The 18,016-nt window shown below is 36.9% G+C and overlaps 1 protein-coding gene across 3 annotated transcripts in view; it reads right to left on the reverse strand.

Moving 5' to 3' along the window:
- LOC112046576 (protein trachealess) overlaps positions 1 to 18,016 on the reverse strand; it is a 262,436-nt gene that overhangs the window by 27,091 nt on the left and 217,329 nt on the right. For all 3 annotated transcript variants that reach the window (XM_052888412.1, XM_052888411.1, XM_024083273.2), the window contains 2 exons: positions 9,024 to 9,100; positions 4,725 to 4,814 (listed from right to left, as the gene is read on the reverse strand). In XM_052888412.1, coding sequence (XP_052744372.1) covers positions 4,725 to 4,814; positions 9,024 to 9,100 — 167 coding nt within the window. The remainder of the gene's footprint in view (positions 1 to 4,724; positions 4,815 to 9,023; positions 9,101 to 18,016) is intronic.

Here is an 18,016-nt window from a genome sequence, read left to right on the forward strand (position 1 = left end):
AGAAGAAGCAAATGTAGCATGAAAATATCCAGAATATTATCAAAGCTTTGTTTTCTTCTTTCATCTATCTATAACAGAATATCAATGAAAAATTTCTTCTTCATGTGACGGCATAGAAAGTTTACTTACCTAAAGTATGGGAAAAGAGATTTTAAGATAAATCCAATCGACAGTCATTATCACCGATTGAAAAACTGTAGCTTTGAAATGTTGTATAAAATATTATCAAAGCTATATTTTCTTCTTTCAACCATCTATTACAGAATATTAATGAAGAATTTCTTCTTCCTATGACGGCATAGAAAGTTGACTTACCTAAAGCATAGAAAAAGAGGTTTTAGGAGAAACCATATCGACAGTCATCGATCACCGATTGGAAAAGCAATTGCTATCTAACTTTCTTGCTCCTTTCACGGCGTATGCTAATGTATTCTTTAAATAAATTTATCAAATATAATTGTGAGATCCTATTAGGCATTCAGTGGCCGTGTATCCGCAGTGCAGTTGTGCATGTGAATAGCGCGAACAATGGTGACGTTACGGTGGTCGCTTCTGGGAAAGATCCTGAGCATTTTATGGCGTTTACAGATTCAACGATTGGAGGCCCACAAATTTGATGCTGTTGACAGGTGATTTGATGTTGAGTATGTTAAACGACTGTTGGATTGTGTTTGTGACAACATTGGCGATGTCTGTGTAATATTTTATGTAACTTTGATACCTACAGAAAGCAGCCGCTGATGTTAAGTGGAGTTTGTTGTACTGGCTGAGTTTCTTGTGCGCTTATTTTCAGACCGCGCGCTTTAAACTCTCGATGCTTTAATTTCAAGTTTCTTAATTTAATTACAACCATATTATGTAGTACTCATTATAGTAATGCTAATTATAATTTTGACTTCGCAGTGTGTGCAGCTTTAAATTAAATAGGTACTCAATTTTCGATACATGGGCTAGCGTAGACTCCTGAAACACCTGTTCGTATGAATCGTAAAGTCTAAATACAGCATAGTTACCAATCAACTCAGAATAATATTATTATATTATTATATATATTTGATGATTATCTTATAACCAAACGCCTAAAGCTTAAAGCTGTTGGTTAAGTTACTAAGTTGAAGTATACTCGTGTAGGTTGCCCAAATCATCTATGATTTAGAGTTTCTTGTGCGCTTATTTTCAGACCGCGCGCTTTAAACTCTCGATGCTTTAATTTCAAGTTTCTTAATTTAATTACAACCATATTATGTAGTACTCATTATAGTAATGCTAATTATAATTTTGACTTCGCAGTGTGTGCAACTTTCTACAGTAAGTCACAGATGTTTGAGAATTTCACAGCAGACTACTGCAATGCTGCTTGACAACTGAAAATCAAGGCTACCATTGGGAAATCCATTCCCATACTCCCCGAACTCCCATTATTGGATGTGTTTTCCATTGATGAACTTTATCATAAAGATATTTACTTAGACGTTAAATTAAATAGGTACTCAATTTTCGATACATGGGCTAGCGTAGACTCCTGAAACACCTGTTCGTATGAATCGTAAAGTCTAAATACAGCATAGTTACCAATCAACTCAGAATAATATTATTATATTATTATATATATTTAATGTCAAACCCATTCAATTATGTTATAATGTAAGATTTAAAGTAGTGTTAGGGTTAGGGTTAATCCCTACAATGCATGTTATATTTTGTTTACTTTTGTTTGGGTATATGTATATAGAAAAGCGTTTGCCAGTAAAGAGCTGGCAGATAGGGCGTTGGAGTAAAAGTGAAGGATCGTTCTTGAACGAAATGAACCTTCAATTTATTTACGATATGTCATCTTACAAGTAATAAACAATGCCCGGACTTCAGGAAATAGATATACGTATACTGATTTACACAAGTGACGCGTTAATAATATTGTGTCATAACTCTTATATCCAAACGCCTAAAGATTAAAGCAGTTGGTTAAGTTATTAAGTTAAAGTATGCTCGTAGCTTGCCCAAATCATCTATGATTTAAAGCTTGAAGAGCTGTGAAAATGTACAGCAAATTATGATCAAGATGAAAAACGAAGGCGAAGCAAGTCTTTGTATAGAATAATCCAAAATCTTATCTCCCGAAGTACGAAGAAGTCATAACTCACAATAATGAACCTACAAGAAGCATCACGTAAATAATTTTCAGACGAAGGGTCGTACATGTCAAAACAAAAAGTAAAATATCCATTTTCTCATTTAGCTATCCATAGAAAACACGATTTCGGATTTCCTATTGTCGACGTTACCATCAGTCTTTACGGTTCTATGAGGATTCCCGAAAAAAATGGCGTCGGAATTTAATATAGGAGGCTCATAAGGAGGCTATAAGAAAGTTGTGTCTTATTTACCAGGAAGTTTATGTATTTTAACACACACACGCCTAATGTCCATATGTTAGGTGTTTGTACTTTGTTTGTGTGAGTGTTTGGGGGTGTGTGAGTTAGCTCCAGCATTAGGATGAAAGGCACGCGCGCGCCTTGCCCGGGACGTGACTAGCATGTCTCATTTCTCTTTCCCCCCGATCGTTGTCTCCCTCCAGCCATTTTGAATCAACTGTTTCTCAGTTTTCAGATCTTTTCCTCTTTTTCCTTTAATTTCATCTGGATGTAAATTTTCCATTTTCGTGTTTAATGATAAATTTTCTTGTGATTTATTAAAATGCTTGCTTATGAAGGCAAACGATAAATTTTAGATATTTAAAATAAATAATTTTACACATTAATCAAACATTGCCTTTACTTAAAACTTATTTGCTTATGATAGACTTCTGTAGCATAGGTAGATATTAAACAGTGTTCAGTAATTCTCTATACTGATTATGAAATCTATAAAGTTTTTTTGATTCAATTGTAAGTTAGAGTCATCTCACCTGGGCCTGTTCCCATGTAGCAAGTCGATTCTCTTTCTACAATCGTAATCGCTTCAAAATTTAAAAATGTATGGGAATGACATTAATTATCGACAGGACACGTAATCAAGCTATCGATCGGATCTGTCATTTCCATATTTTTTTTAGTTTTTGAAGCGTTAGCGTTTGTAGAAAGAGAATTGATGTACCACGTAGCTACAGGCTCTGATGTTTTAGGTAAAGTGACGATGAATCTAACTATTTAACATGATTTGTGTAGTTATTATAATAAGTTAGCTTAAGTTTTTATTGTATTCTTCCTCAATAAAAAAAATAAACAATAAACAATAACTTCCAGATATATGATAATTTCGAATATATAAAACACAAACTTCATTCATAGTTTCACAGGAAAGAGGCGACAGTGCGATGCTATCGCGGCGCGGAGCGATGTTTGATACGTGTGTACGTGCCTTAACCTTATAGCAAGCGTGAGTATATAAGGTACCTATATCCTACCTTGTAATACCCCAATCCCAAGGTGTATTAAGCTTTGTTAATATTGCAGAGTTTAACAAAGAAGGAGGTCCTCATCTTCAATTCGATTGTAGGTAGATAGATAGGTCGTTACTAAATTAATTCTAAGCCATTCGTATTAATCGAGATTCACTTTCGATTATCTACATTTAAAAAGATGTCCAAATAAATTATAAAAGTACGCATTTTAGTTGTTTGATAGTTGGCCTACTTGCAATGTTTTATTCATTAAATATATAACAACTAGCTGACTCCGCGCTGTTTTACACGCGTGGTTCCCGTTCCCGTAGGAATACGGGAATAATATATAGCCCATAGCCTTCCTCGATAAATGGGAATTTTTCAAGTCAGACAAGTAGTTCCTGAGATTAGCGCGTTCAATCAAACAAACATACAAACAAACAAACAAACAAACAAACTCTTCAGCTTTTTAATATTAGTATAGATTTATGTTACCACTAAACAGTCCCATCTTTTCCTTCCGTCTTTCTTCAACTAATCTATACTAGGGGACTAATCTCTGGATCTACTGAACCGATTCTGAAAATTCTTTTGCCAATAGAAAGCCACGTTATTTACGAGTGTCGTAACCGTAAGCTATATTTTATCCTCATATTCTTACGGGAACGAGAGCTATGCGGGTGACAACGCGGGGCTTTAGTTATTTATTACTTAAGGTAAAAATAATCTAACTTCAAATGAGGCATGTAAATATAACGCAAGTTTCTGTCAAGTTATAGGTACGTGTATACATTTGCATGTTTAATATTGATGAATTTAATGAGATTTAATTATAATATTACTAACCCGCGGCATGCATACTGAGTGGACGACGTGATATCTACGTTCTGAGAACGTCTGCTATTTTCATTTAATGACTCTATTACTGAATAATTCCCATTATTATGTCAATGAAAATACATGCAGCCAATAAAATCTTATCTGTTTGTAAAAAGAAAACTTATTAGAGACTAGCTGACGCCACGCGGTTTCATCCGCGTGGTTCCCATTCCTGTAAAAATATGGCGATAATATATAGCAGATAGCCTTTCTCGATAAATGGGCTATCTAACACTGAAAGAATTTTTCAAATCGGACCAGTAGTTTGTTTATTTGTTTGAACGTGCTAATCTCAGGAACTACTGGTCCGCTTTGAAAAATTCTTTCAGTGTTAGATGGCCCATTTATCGAGGAAGGCTATAGGCTATATATTATTCCCATATTCCTACGGGAACGGGATCCACGCGGGTGAAACCGCGCGGAGTCAGCTAATTATTGTTACGATATTGTTTATAGTACTTACTTGTGATAGCCCTAAATATATAGAAACAGTTTCAGATATGTACAGAAACCTCCCGTCCGCCGCCACAGAGAGAGCGAACCCGTCGAGAGACTGTGGACAAAGGAAAACATTGTTAACATTGTTTTAAGTTCAAAACACTTGAAGTAGAAGTGAAAAAAATCAATTATATCGGCTTGATTTGTAGTCACAACAGCACCAGTTCGGAAAGCAGAATCTACTGAATTTTTTTTTATTCTTTACAAGTTAGCCCTTGACTACAATCTCACCTGATGGTACGTGATGATGCAAACTAAGATGTAAGCGGGCTAACTTGTTAGAAGTAGGATGAAAATCCACACCCTTTTCGGTTTCTACACGACATCGTACCGGAACGCTAAATTGCTTGGCGGTACGTCTTTGTCAGTAGGGTGGTAACTAGCCACGGCCGAAGCCTTCCACCAGCCAGACCTGGACCGATTGAGAAAACCTCAATCAGCCCAGCCGGGGATTGAACCCAGGACCTCCGTCTTGCATACCATTGCGCCACGGAGGCTGTCAATCATTTAGCATCATTATTATGAGGATATGGACGTCCTTTGCTGGACATAGACCTCTTCCAAACAAAACGTTTTCGACCCGCCAGAATCTAGCGGCTTCCTGAAACCCGCTTGATGTCCTTGGTTTACATACTGGGGGTCTTTCCGGTGCGGGGTCCAGCAACGTCCATTGGCACTTCAGCTTCGCGACTCGCTGAGCTATGTCAGTAACGCGATATGGCGATCTCGCAGAGAAACTCCAAGCATAGCTCATTCCATCGTCCGCTGAGTGACTTTGAGTCTTTTATTAAGTCCCACCATAGTTAGCGACGAAGTCTCGGATCCATAAATCATCACTGGCAACACGCAGTGTTAGGTAGTTAAATACTTTTAACAAAATTTTCAAAAAAAATAATAATAAATAATATTAACAATTACAATGAGCCTAGAAAAAAAACATGATAACCTGTTTTTTATTCTTTCTCTGTCTATCTGTTATAACACTAAACTATCTTAAAGTAGTTATTATCTCGGGCTTAAATCCGGTACCAACCTTATTCGCTATTGACATATTACTATACTTATTCATCTTCGCGGTACTATTGACATATTACTATACTGATTCATCAAAACATATAAAAACCGATACACATGAAATAACTTGAAAATCGATTACGCAATCGGAACGACCTCCAAAATCGGAAATCGTTGCATGCACGTCCCTATTTTTTTCTCTAAAAACCGTACAACCGGCACCGCAAAGTTGCACCTCTTAAAAAACGAATCGAATCAAGGAATCACGTAGTAACCCGTTTTCGATCCGTAATAGAAACCACAGCACCACATTATAATAATGTAAGATTGCATAAAATTATATTATTTACGTGAGCGAAATGATAGTATCAATAATCGATTTTTTTAGCATTCCGCACCCTATAAGCTGACATTTCAAAACGAATCATATTTAAGATATATAGGAAAATGTCGTAGATAGAGTAATCAATAGACAGCTGAATGTCTGCCGTTGTAAGACAATTTTTTTTATCATCCCAAAACACTGAGCAATTTCTTCATTAATATATTTTAAGCTTACTGGTTATGTATTTTTAATTTGCAATTAAGGCTTTATTTTCGTGTTCACAATACGTTTATCCTTGTTTGGAACATCGTTTTGCCTCAAAAATGGCACGCGTCATGACACCCGAATATCGAATTGCCTTCTTTTTTTTACAGTCTGCATAAGTTGTTAGTTTTTTGTCTTTTTACTTCTCTGTCTACGGTAAATGTCCTTATAAAACGTAATTTTTCATTTATTAACATTATTTTACCTTCTCTTAAAATATCTCAAATCTACACATTCGTGCGCTGTGGTATCAATTACAATATTTAATAGACACTAAAATTCGATATTCGCAACTTTCAGTTTATCTTTGCTGCCTCTTTTATTTTTTCTAGTCCACTTTACAATCTATCTCCATTCCCAATTTCAGTCAAAACGGTCACTTAAGTAGTTGCAGCATAGGTACATACCTACATAGTAACATATTATTCACACTAAACAAACTTGGGTAAGTGTGCTAATTAAAATACCTCAGTAGCCAACATCGATTGTGCAGATTTTAAAATAATTTAAGTCCATTGCTTGCCATAAACCAACTGGCCCGCAACAGTGGATATAATCGATTTAAAACAACGAAAATCCATTATAAAACAACAATAAGATTAGCAAAGTATTTCATCTATTATTCCGCTAAAGTTGCATTGCAATCAATACAGAACCTAAATTGCAAAGCCGTTCGCACTTGACCGCGATATTTTTTTAAGCAATCCTTTAACAAACTATAGGCACCTATAGTGTTGTTCAATTAATTTTAGGTTATGAAATTTTCGGTGAAATCGAAGAATTATTAAATTTTGTGATGTCGAAAGTTGTGTGTAGGTACTCGTAGTATGCGGCGAGGCTTTTGTTGTGCGAGTATTAATAATAACTATAATGAAAAAATCTATTATAATGTTACAAAAAGCATGAAGTTGGCCAATTGTGTAATAGAGTCAAGTTCGATTGTGTTTTGGTACGTTTTCATCGGTGATGAAAATACCGGCTTGAGACAAATGTAGACCGGGAGCCGGTGAACGTTTTGATCAAACTGACTGACGAAATTTTTTTGATATTACATGTTTGAATTCTGCAATATCTCTTTTTTTATTAGACATCATTACGACATCATTACGTAAAGAAAAATGTGGAAAAATGGAATACAGACTTCGCTTTGAATGACATTTTTTCTTCATCGCGTTTTGAGATCAAATGCGTTGAATATTCTTTCACTTGATATTTCATGGGTCACATTTTCAATGTCTGTTAACTTCTTCTATTGTACCAACTAAACTAAAAGATTTGTAACTGTCTTAATAAATTATCTAACCCGTAATATATTTGCACGCTTTTTGTATACATTTGTCTAAACCAGCTTCAAACATTAGCTAAAGTTATGTATATTTGTCCGTGCATATTTCAAAGACTACATAATAATAATACCTACATGAAATTACATTTTTTAGTTAGTCCAAAGAGACTCCAACTTAGAAAACAGTGCAAATTTCATCCAAATGTAAGGTTTACTATTTAATGACATATAAAGTTCACTTTTGAAGTCGGTCTATTTTTTAAACAATTATTGCTGATTGGTCAATCAGTATGGTTATCATTGATGGGTTTAGCCCAAAACAACAAACAACAAAAACCAACAAAACAAAAATTGTCATGTCATAGTTGTGAATACAATCAATAAACCGTTTACCAGCTCTTCGACTATTCGTAAGATTGATAAAAAACTAACGGAAACGAATTCCCGAGACGATCGCTATCAGCTGTGAAGTTAAAGTGTCAATCACATTATTACCATTGACCTTCAAATTTTTTTTTATTTTATTTCAATTATGTTGTAGATTCTTATCTAGTTCAATACTTTCTATAAACGTAGGTATCTATCTATATATTATCTATTCTGTGGCACAAACCACAGTAGCTATTCGATAAACGGTTATTATTTTTCAATGTACTGTTATATTGGTAATCTTTAAATCTACTTGTGATTTGTCTAATGATAACATGTTTTTAACTTTTCAATTTATGAGTAGTGGACCCTCGTGCCTTAGTTATTTTTAGATAGATTAATTTAATTTAATTAATTAATTAATTAATTTTTTTACACTCTAATTCAAAATTCGTTTTGTATATTAAGCCTTGTACTACTTTATAAGATACTTTAGATGCTTAACAAGCACTTTTGAAAGATTGTCTGTTTTTATGTAGGTACTCTGATTTCAAATAATAATAATATCCAAAGCAAATTACAATAAGTGAAATAGACCAGGCGCAATGAGGCGCTCGGTGCGCATATCTCTAGGTCCGCTCTCCGTCCACAGTATTGTACTCAAAAAAGCACGCAGATCACGACTGTGCATGTTCCAGGATGTCCATTGGTCCATTCCCATAATACATCCCACCCCCTAGGTGTCGAGGACATGGACTCGAATAAATGTTCCTCACCAGTTCTACCGCCCTTTCTATTATTATAAGAATATCCAATTCCCCAACATGAAACTATCACACTAATAGATAATCTATAAAAAAAATTGATTACAAAAGGCTGATTCGATTGAAAAGTGCCGGTAAAACGGTAGTTCATAGTAAACGCTCGGTAAGAACAGATTTTGGGAGCCGGTTTACAGAGGTCTAAGGGCGGACGAAGTCGCGGGCGTTTGCTAGTTATTATAGTACCTGAAGGATATGCGTGCCCTGATGTTGTTCGAACAGCTCCATCGCAAGACTTGCAGATGTCCGCCTGTTCTGAGCACCTGAAACAAATACATACATTTTAAGATTATGTCATCATTATATACCCATATTCAGCTCACTGCTGAGCTCGAGTCTCCTCTCAGAATATTGGGTTAGGCCAATACCACCACGCTTCCCCAATGCGGATTGGCAGACTTCACACACGCAGAGAATTAAGCAAATTCTGGTATGCAGGTTTCCTCACGATGTTTTTCTTTCATCCGTTTGAGACACGTGATATTTAATTTCTTAAAATGCACACAACTGATAAGTTGGAGGACTGGACCGGATTCGAACCTACCTTCCGGAATCGGAGGCGGAGGTCGTATGCCGTGGGCTATCACGGCTCATAAGAATATGTATTAAGTTCAAAAATGAGGAGATCAAGCTCGAAAGGTGACCTCGCACCGGAAAGTGTGTTGGTCGACCCCCCCCCACTAGGTGGACCGAAGACATCAAGCGGGTTGCAGGGAGCCGCTGGATGCTGGCGGCTCGAGACCGTTGTGTTTGGAGGTCCATCGGCTGTCATTGATGATGATGATGGCAGCCATGAGTAGTATGGAGAGGGTGTATGCGTTTGGGGTTAGAGGATAATTGTACAAATCAATTACGTCACTAATCTCCAAAACTACTAGTCCGATTTTTTCATTTTGTGAAAAATCTCACGCAGACGAAGTAGCGGATATCCGCTAGTCCTACTAATATTATATACGCGAAAGTTTCTATGGATGTTTGTTTCTCTGTAACGCCGCATCTATGGAACCGATTTGGTTGAAATTTGGAATGGAAATAGATTTTACTCTGGATTAACACATAGGCTTTTTATCCCGTAAAAATCCATGGTTCCCGCGGGATTTGTGAAAAACTAAATTTCATGCGGACAAAGTCGCGGATCGCGTATTTTTAATAAAAATTTTAATAAAAAAAATACAACCGACTTCAAAACCTAAAAACGTACCCACTAAACTAAAAAGCGAAAAATAACATTATAATATGTTGTACCTGCTGATCAGTATGAAGGCGGTGCTAAGCCGGTGATGTATTAATTCAAGCCATGTGAGCATATCTTATAGATTTAGATTTTGCAGACAATGTTGTTTCATGTGGTCCTGTCAGAAATGGCTTAAATTAAGACAACACCGGCTAAGCACCGACTTCATACTGATCAGCAGGTAGAACATATTATAATGTTATTTTTCGCTTTTTAGTTTAGTGGGTACGTTTTTAGGTTTTGAAGTCGGTTGTATTTTTTTTATTAAAATTTTTATTATTTTTCAATTTTTAGGGTAAAATTTCATCTCAAACGAATACATCAGACCCCTAATGACAGTCACAACCCATCTTGGTACAAAATTCTTAGCAATACAAATTAATCAAGCCCAAGCACAAGGTAGCTACCGTAAACCGTCAAGGGGTTCCCTTCATTGACCTTGGTCTTCATCATCAGACCCCTAATAACAGACACAACTCATCTAGGTAGAAAGTTCTCAGCAATACGAATTAATCAAGGCCAAACACAAGGTAGTTACTGTTAACTGTTAAGGAGTTCCCTTAATTGTCCTTGGTCTTCATCACCAAACCCCTAAATGACAGTCACAACCTATCTATGTGGAAAGTTCTCATTAAGACAAATTAATCAAGCCCAAACACAAGGTAACTGCTGTAAATCGCCAAGGAGTTCCCTCGTCTGTTTTATGACTCCATCATCAGATCGATTTTAAACCTTCATAATTTTGTATTTCTTAAAGGCACTAAATGGAAAAGTTCACGAACACACTAGACACCCATATAATTTTTGAAAGTTCCCCTCAATTTCTCCAGGATTCCATCATCAGATCTTGTCATGATGGCAATGGGACCAAATGGGGACTATACCGTTTCAAACAAAAAAAGAATTTTTGAAATCGGTCCAGGCGTCTTTGAGTAATCGGTGTACATACATAAAAAAAAAAAAAAAAAAATATTGACCGAATTGAGAACCTCCTCCTTTTTGAAGTCGGTTAAAAAAAATAGTGTTTTGTATATTTGATAATCATTGTTTAAAATGGCTAAATATTAAAGAAAAGAAATGGAATTAAATAAATGGCAGACAAATATTATGATTCCTCAGTAAAACAAAGGGACACATAAAGTTGTAGGCTTCGTAGGTAACCGGACACTGATGCTATCGCAGTCTGACGAGAGCTTCCTTTTGTTTATGTGTGTATGTTTATATGCCACCTTGTACCTACTGAAGTGTTATAAAAATGAAAGTGTTTACATTTTCATTAAACACTAGCGAACGCCCGCGACTTCGTCCGCGTGAAACTCGATGGAAACTTTCAACTACCCCTAACCTACCCCTACCCCTACCCTATCCTACCCCTACCCTACCTCTACCTTACCCCAATTTTTGCAACTTGTGTCCGAAAACCCCAAATATTTCACGGAACCCTATTTTTTTCCAAAATAAAATTTAGCCTATGTTACTTGTGAATAATGTAGCTTTCGAATGGTGAAAGAATTTTTAAAATCGGTCCAGTATTTTTTGAGCCTATTCCTTACAAACAAACATACAAACAAAGTTTTCCTCTTTATAATATTAGTATAGACTAGCGGACGATTTCGCCAGGGATGATGACATTTGTTTAAATTGTATTTTCATCTAATTACGATAAAAGATTTTTAATATAGATTGTGAAATTTTATAATCTTATTTATTTTGCAAACATTCAGACAATATTTGTTTTTTACGTATAAATTAGTTAGTGACTGAATAACATAAAAAGTAAAAACCATTTTAACGCCTAACTGAGACTATACAACGAAAGCGAGACCTAGACTTTTTTTTTTATTCTGTACAAGTTAGCCCTTGACTACAATCTCACCTGATGGTAAGTGATGATGCAGTCTAAGATGGAAGCGGGCTAACTTGTTAGGTGGAGGATGAAAATCCACACTCCTTTCGGTTTCTACACGACATCGTACTGGAACCTTAAATCGCTTGGCGGTACGTCTTTGTCGGTAGGGTGGTAACTAGCCACGGCCGAAGCCTCCCACCAGCCAAAAAGTCTCGTAGACGCGACACTATGACTTAATGGCGCCTATTGTCATTTGGTAATGGCGGTCTTATGTTTATTTGTTTAAGATGCTGTTTTTAGTTCAGGTTTTAGAAGCGGGACTTCTTTCGTGGCGCAGAGTCTTATTATCAAGAATAAGATCATCCAGGCATTGTCGGCTAACCGGGCACCTAGTGAGTTATACGAGTAAGGCAGGTACATACGACCCCTGCTACCGTGGTGACGTGGTGATAGCATCGGTGTCGGGTTACTTGGCGGTGCTTTATGCCCTTCCTACAATTCACTGACTATATATTTTTACGCCATTTTTATAAAGAATATTTATAATAAACGATATATTGTACGATGTTAGTATGATACGTTGCTTTAAGATAATTTATTTCTGTTGTTTAAGATGGTGTTTTCCAAAACGATTCTAGATGGCGTTAGTGTATAATTAATTCACACTATTTCGGTAACTTTACGAGGTTAGGTATAATACGGGGTGTTGCAATGTCCAAGTGGAATAGAAATTAAGCGTAGGTATATTATAGTAAATTTGTGTTACAAAGTTTTCCTATCATACTGAGTTAAAACAATAGTATTAACACAAAATTACTAAACCGATTTTCATGAAAATGAAGTGAGACCAACCTGGAAGTATATTCTTTCAAACAAAAAGAATTTTCAAAATTAGTCAATAAATGACGAAGATAGGAACAAACATTAAAAAAAGACAAATTCAGGACCTCCCCCTTTATTTGAAGTCGGTTGAATATAAGGATTAAGTAGGTATGTAAGAGGTTGTCTGAAATTGGTACCAATGGCAGGAAAGCAGTGGTAATGCGGAGGGAAAAGTTGAGATAGCAAGTGGAAGGACACAAGAGGAGAAGAAGACCAAAGAAGAGATGGATGGAGTATGTGAAAGAGGACATGTCTGTAAGAGGAATAGATGATAAGTATACACGATAGAAGCGAATGGAAGAGATTGACATATTTTGCCGACCCCTCTTAGGTGGTATATGGTAAAGGAGATGATGATGATGATTCGATACTACTGAGATATCAAGATCCCAAGTATTGACGAAACCCATCGCGTTTCATTTGTTCCGTGACATCCACATGTTGTCAAACACCGGTCATTTGAACACGAAGTTCTCCACGTTTCACAGAGCATTGAAAGTGACACCGACACGCAAGGACACGTCGTGACGCGCGTGACGTGACGTGACGCGAGCGTGACACGGTCGTGACGCTGACAGGCGAACCCGCGCAATGTTACCACGCTTGGCGTAATGTTGCCTCACGAGTTATTCAACGACCTCATACACGCGGTGCTTCAAACAAAATATTATGCATCTATAAATGACTTGACCGCCATGGCGTAACTATCCTTCTGAGGCTGGGGGAAGGCTTCGGCCGTGGCTAGTTACCACGCTACCGGCAAAGGCGTACCGCCAAGCGATTTAGCGTTCCGTTACGTTACGAAAAGGGTGGATTTTCATTCTCCCCCTAACAAGTTAGCTCGCTTCCATCTTAGATTGCATCATTATTTACCATCAGGTGAGATTGTAGTCAAGGGCTAACATGTAAAGAATAAAAAAAAATTGAATGGGAAATCTCAGAACCAGACTGACTGACTGACCGAAGAAAATGGTGTCAAAGTATTTTTTTTCAAAATGTTACGCACTGGTGAGCACTATACTGCCTAACCTTGATGATTCAAGAACCAGTATTGAAGAAGAAATTTTCTATTTTGTACAATTTGTACGTATAATGCATACCATAGTTAAAAACCCTGTGCACGCCACTACAAATTATTATTTTAAAGACTAATTGATGTCGTCAATCCACCAATTTGGTTCGACCAATACTAAAAGAAATTACATATTAATTTTAAAAAAAAGGAAATACGAGTATTTTGGATTTCGGTGAAGCGCGCAAGCTCAGCTATATGAAATACAAAATGCATATTGTTTAAACAACGCTGTCATAAGAAGCCAACCGTAACTTCGCGACACAAAACAAAACAAAACTTTTGCTCTATGACTTTACCGAACTGTAGAGGCCGCATCCTTTAGAAATATTATGGATTTTCTATGAGTTAGATATCAGTCAATAACATATTATTTGAAGATAAAGTTTGCATTAATAAAGTAAACTTAGGATTACCTACACAAAAATAAAAAAAAACATTGCAAGTGAATTGAGTTTTCGTGAATACGAAATTTGGGGACCTCTGATTAAAAACGAAACAAAGCGATGCTGCTTGCTGGAAGAAATGAATATAGAGGCAGAAGTCACTTCCTCAAAGTAGTTTCTATAAACAATAGACTTTAAATGTTTATTAAGCCTCCTTGTATGAAACGATGTAGATTTTGATATTTTCTTGTATTTTGAACCTTTGTCAAAAAATACAAAATAATAATATGCTAAATAGCGTTAACAATGGAATAGCGATAAGATGAAATATATCAAAAAGATTGAGCGAAAGAAGACTTAGATAGGTCATGAGTCGGGCAATGAAGTACGAGCTTTTTTTTCTCCAAAGTTTTCACGGAGTTAGGAAATTCATAGTGTTACTCCTGTGCCTGGTAGAGCACGTAAAGGCACCGGTATCGTTCAATAACATTAAAAAATGACAATGGTCGCTAAATAGTTATATTATCTGCCTAAGCACGCCAACCCCCATTGTTGCAGCGTGCTGGGTCTATATTCCCTCTCCTATAGGGAGGTCTCAAAATGCTGGTATGGCGACCTCGCACTAGAAGGCGCAGTGTTGGTCGACCAACACCAGGTGGACTGATGACATCAAGCGAATCGCAAGGATTCGCGGGATGCAGGTGGGTCAGTATCGTGATGTTTGGAAGTCCCTACAAAAGGCCTGCAGTGGACGTCCATCGGCTGTTATGATGATGATGATGATAGGGAGGTCTTTCTCTATAGTACATCAGTGAGCAGAAATTCGGGACATTCCACTCAGCATCCAAACGCATGGTCGCCGTACTGAGCTACACTGAGCTACAAGTCGGCAATATCAAAGGCGACTTCTCTCTGTTTTGTTGAATTAAATCGTAATAAAGCACACGGCGGGCCTATCGCGACATCTGGCGGGTTAAATATAGCCACGGCCAAACCTGGCCATGTGAACTTTGTTTTTATCAGTGTAAAATTTCAGGGCAGATAGGGTCAAACGATAGTTTCGCTTCGTCAACCCACTTCCAAAAGGAGGCTATCGTTGCGATGAGTTCTTTATGTGGTTTGGTTCTTATACATTTTTGTTTTTTTTTTATTACAAGTTAGCCCTTGACTACTATTTCCCCTGATGGTAAGTTAGGATGCAATCTAAGATGGAAGCGGGCTTACTTGTTAGGACGAGGATGAAAATCCACAACCCTTTTGGTTTCTACATGACATTGCAACGGAACGCTAAATCGCTTGGTGGTACGTCTTTGTCGGTTTATTTTACTTAAATCAAATTTATTTTATTTCCCAAATTCCGCGGGATGGAGTTTCCCGGGAAAAAAGAAGCCTATCATAATGCTCAGTAACTTCATCCAGTGAAAGTCGCATAAAAATCGGTTCAGCCATTCCAGAGAGAGACGCTCAGATAAACAGACACGAAAATATTAAAAAAAAATTGTTTGTTCGTGTAAATAAATAACTTTAAACACTTGAGAAAAACCTATTGGCCTAATCCCTTTCATTCTGAGAGGTGACTCGCGCTCAGCAGAGAGCCGAATATGGGTTCATAATGATGATGATGATGATTTAAGAAAACACAGTTATTTTTAAATCACAGACAAACGTCAGACACTTTAATTTTGTTTATATAAAAACTAATTTTGAATCTTTAATAATTATTTTTAACATTATTGTTCAAAATACGTATGGTAGTTATAGGTCCAAGATTATCAGTGATCAATAAGAGACAGTCTGTAGATGTTTTTCAATATTTATGGTCTTTATTTTATCTGCCACCAGCTTGGAAGGTCTAGAAGTAATAAATAAAACAATTTATATAGCTCTACCGTCCCCAACCAAGAACAAATTTTTATTAGGGCCGCTAAGACTCGGCATAATTTTCTCATTACGCCAGCCCGGTGTGGTATTACCCTTAAGTCGTGTACAGGCGTCATAATGGTCTGTAATTTCCGAAGTATTACCAGTTACAAGATAATAAAGATGTAATAATCTGTAATTTATAAGAAACTAGCGGACGCCCGCGACTTCGTCCGCGTAAAGCCGTGCTTTACCCTACTCCCACCCAACACCTATCATATCCCTACCCTAAATAATCTATGTCCGTCTCCTGGTTCTAAGCTACCTATCAACCAACTTTCAGCCAAATCGGTCAAGCCGTTCTTGAGTTATAAATAGTGTAACTAACACTTTCTTATAAATATCATCATAACTATCAAGCCATTTTCGGCTCACTGCTGAGCTCGAGTCTCCTCTCAGGATGAGAGCGGTTAGGTCAATAGTCCGCCACGCTGGCCCAATGCGGATTAGCAGACTTCATTCACGTAGAGAATTGAGAAAATTCTCAGTTATGCAGGTTTCCTCACGATGCTTTCCTTCACCGTTTGAGACACGTGATATTTAATTTCTTAAAATGCACACAACTGAAAGTTGAAGGTGCACGCCCCGGACCGGATTCAAACCCACACCCTCCGGAATTAAACACGAAGGTCGTATCCACCGGACTATCTTGAAAATATATAGGTAGGTACTTAAAAATCTTATATTCCAATCTGCCAATTACAGATACTTATATATAAGCAAATTATTCAAAAGAAAATACTTAACATATAGGTATATTAACATTACAAGAAAATACCTAAAAATAAGCTCGCTCATCATTTCACCTGTTTTAAAAACATGGCCTATCAAAAAAGCTATTTATTTTCCAAGAGTACCATTAGGTACTCTTGGAAAATAAATAGCTTATAATATATAATATAAATGCCAATTATATATAATATATATAATTGGCATTAGCCAATACCACACAAGCGTCAGGGAAAGTGTTTAGACAGAAAAAGCAATAATTTAGCGGTATTTGTCCACTCCGTACTGCGCCAACACTGGGGATGTTATCACAGGACGAAATTAAATGAAACTCAACGTCTAATAAACCGAGGGGCGGACTGGACTAGTTTGTTCCTCACGAATTTAATATTGTCGAATATTGACAATAAAATATCCTTCTTACTCGACTGCGGCGAAGACAAAAGGAAAGGTAATCATTTTGGCAGTCTATGTATGTATCAGGGATGTAACGGAGGTAATTTCACCGAGAAAAAAGGACTCATCACCGAGTCCTTTTTTCTCTTTACCACTGAGCTATTGCGGCTTGAGGAAGGAGTTGGTCAAGCTCATGACTTAAGTACATTTACCTATATCCAAGATATTTCAGGTTGCGCCAATTGTGGTTGACATTTCCTTTCACGAGATACGTCGTTGGTAGCATGATAGGCCTACAGCCTACAGTGGTGTTAAATTGCGAGTAATTAAACAGAAATATACAAAATATCGTCCTATGGCAGCGGAATAATTCCTGTTCTATCTCTATTATCTTTCTCCTTCGTCCCAAAGGAATGAAAGAAATGAAAGAAAATTTTGTGGTATTGGTTGACAATTGTCTATTTATCTTCACAAGTTTATCTCATAACCGCGCGTTAGCGCCACAGGTGTCCTAAACCTTGAAAATTAGACAGCACGGTAATACAAAATTGAGATTAAATTTAACGTAGGAATGATCTAATCTTGAGACTTCGTAAGAAAAATGCAGGGGTTCTCAACCTACAAAGAAACACCCGAAAGACAAACTTCATCCCCTCAAAAATAATACAAGTCTCGCGTTGATTACCAACCCCTGGGGCCAGCACTTGACCG

The sequence above is a fragment of the Bicyclus anynana genome, chromosome 22 (genome assembly GCF_947172395.1).
Source record: "Bicyclus anynana chromosome 22, ilBicAnyn1.1, whole genome shotgun sequence".
Classification (NCBI taxonomy): domain Eukaryota; kingdom Metazoa; phylum Arthropoda; class Insecta; order Lepidoptera; family Nymphalidae; genus Bicyclus; species Bicyclus anynana.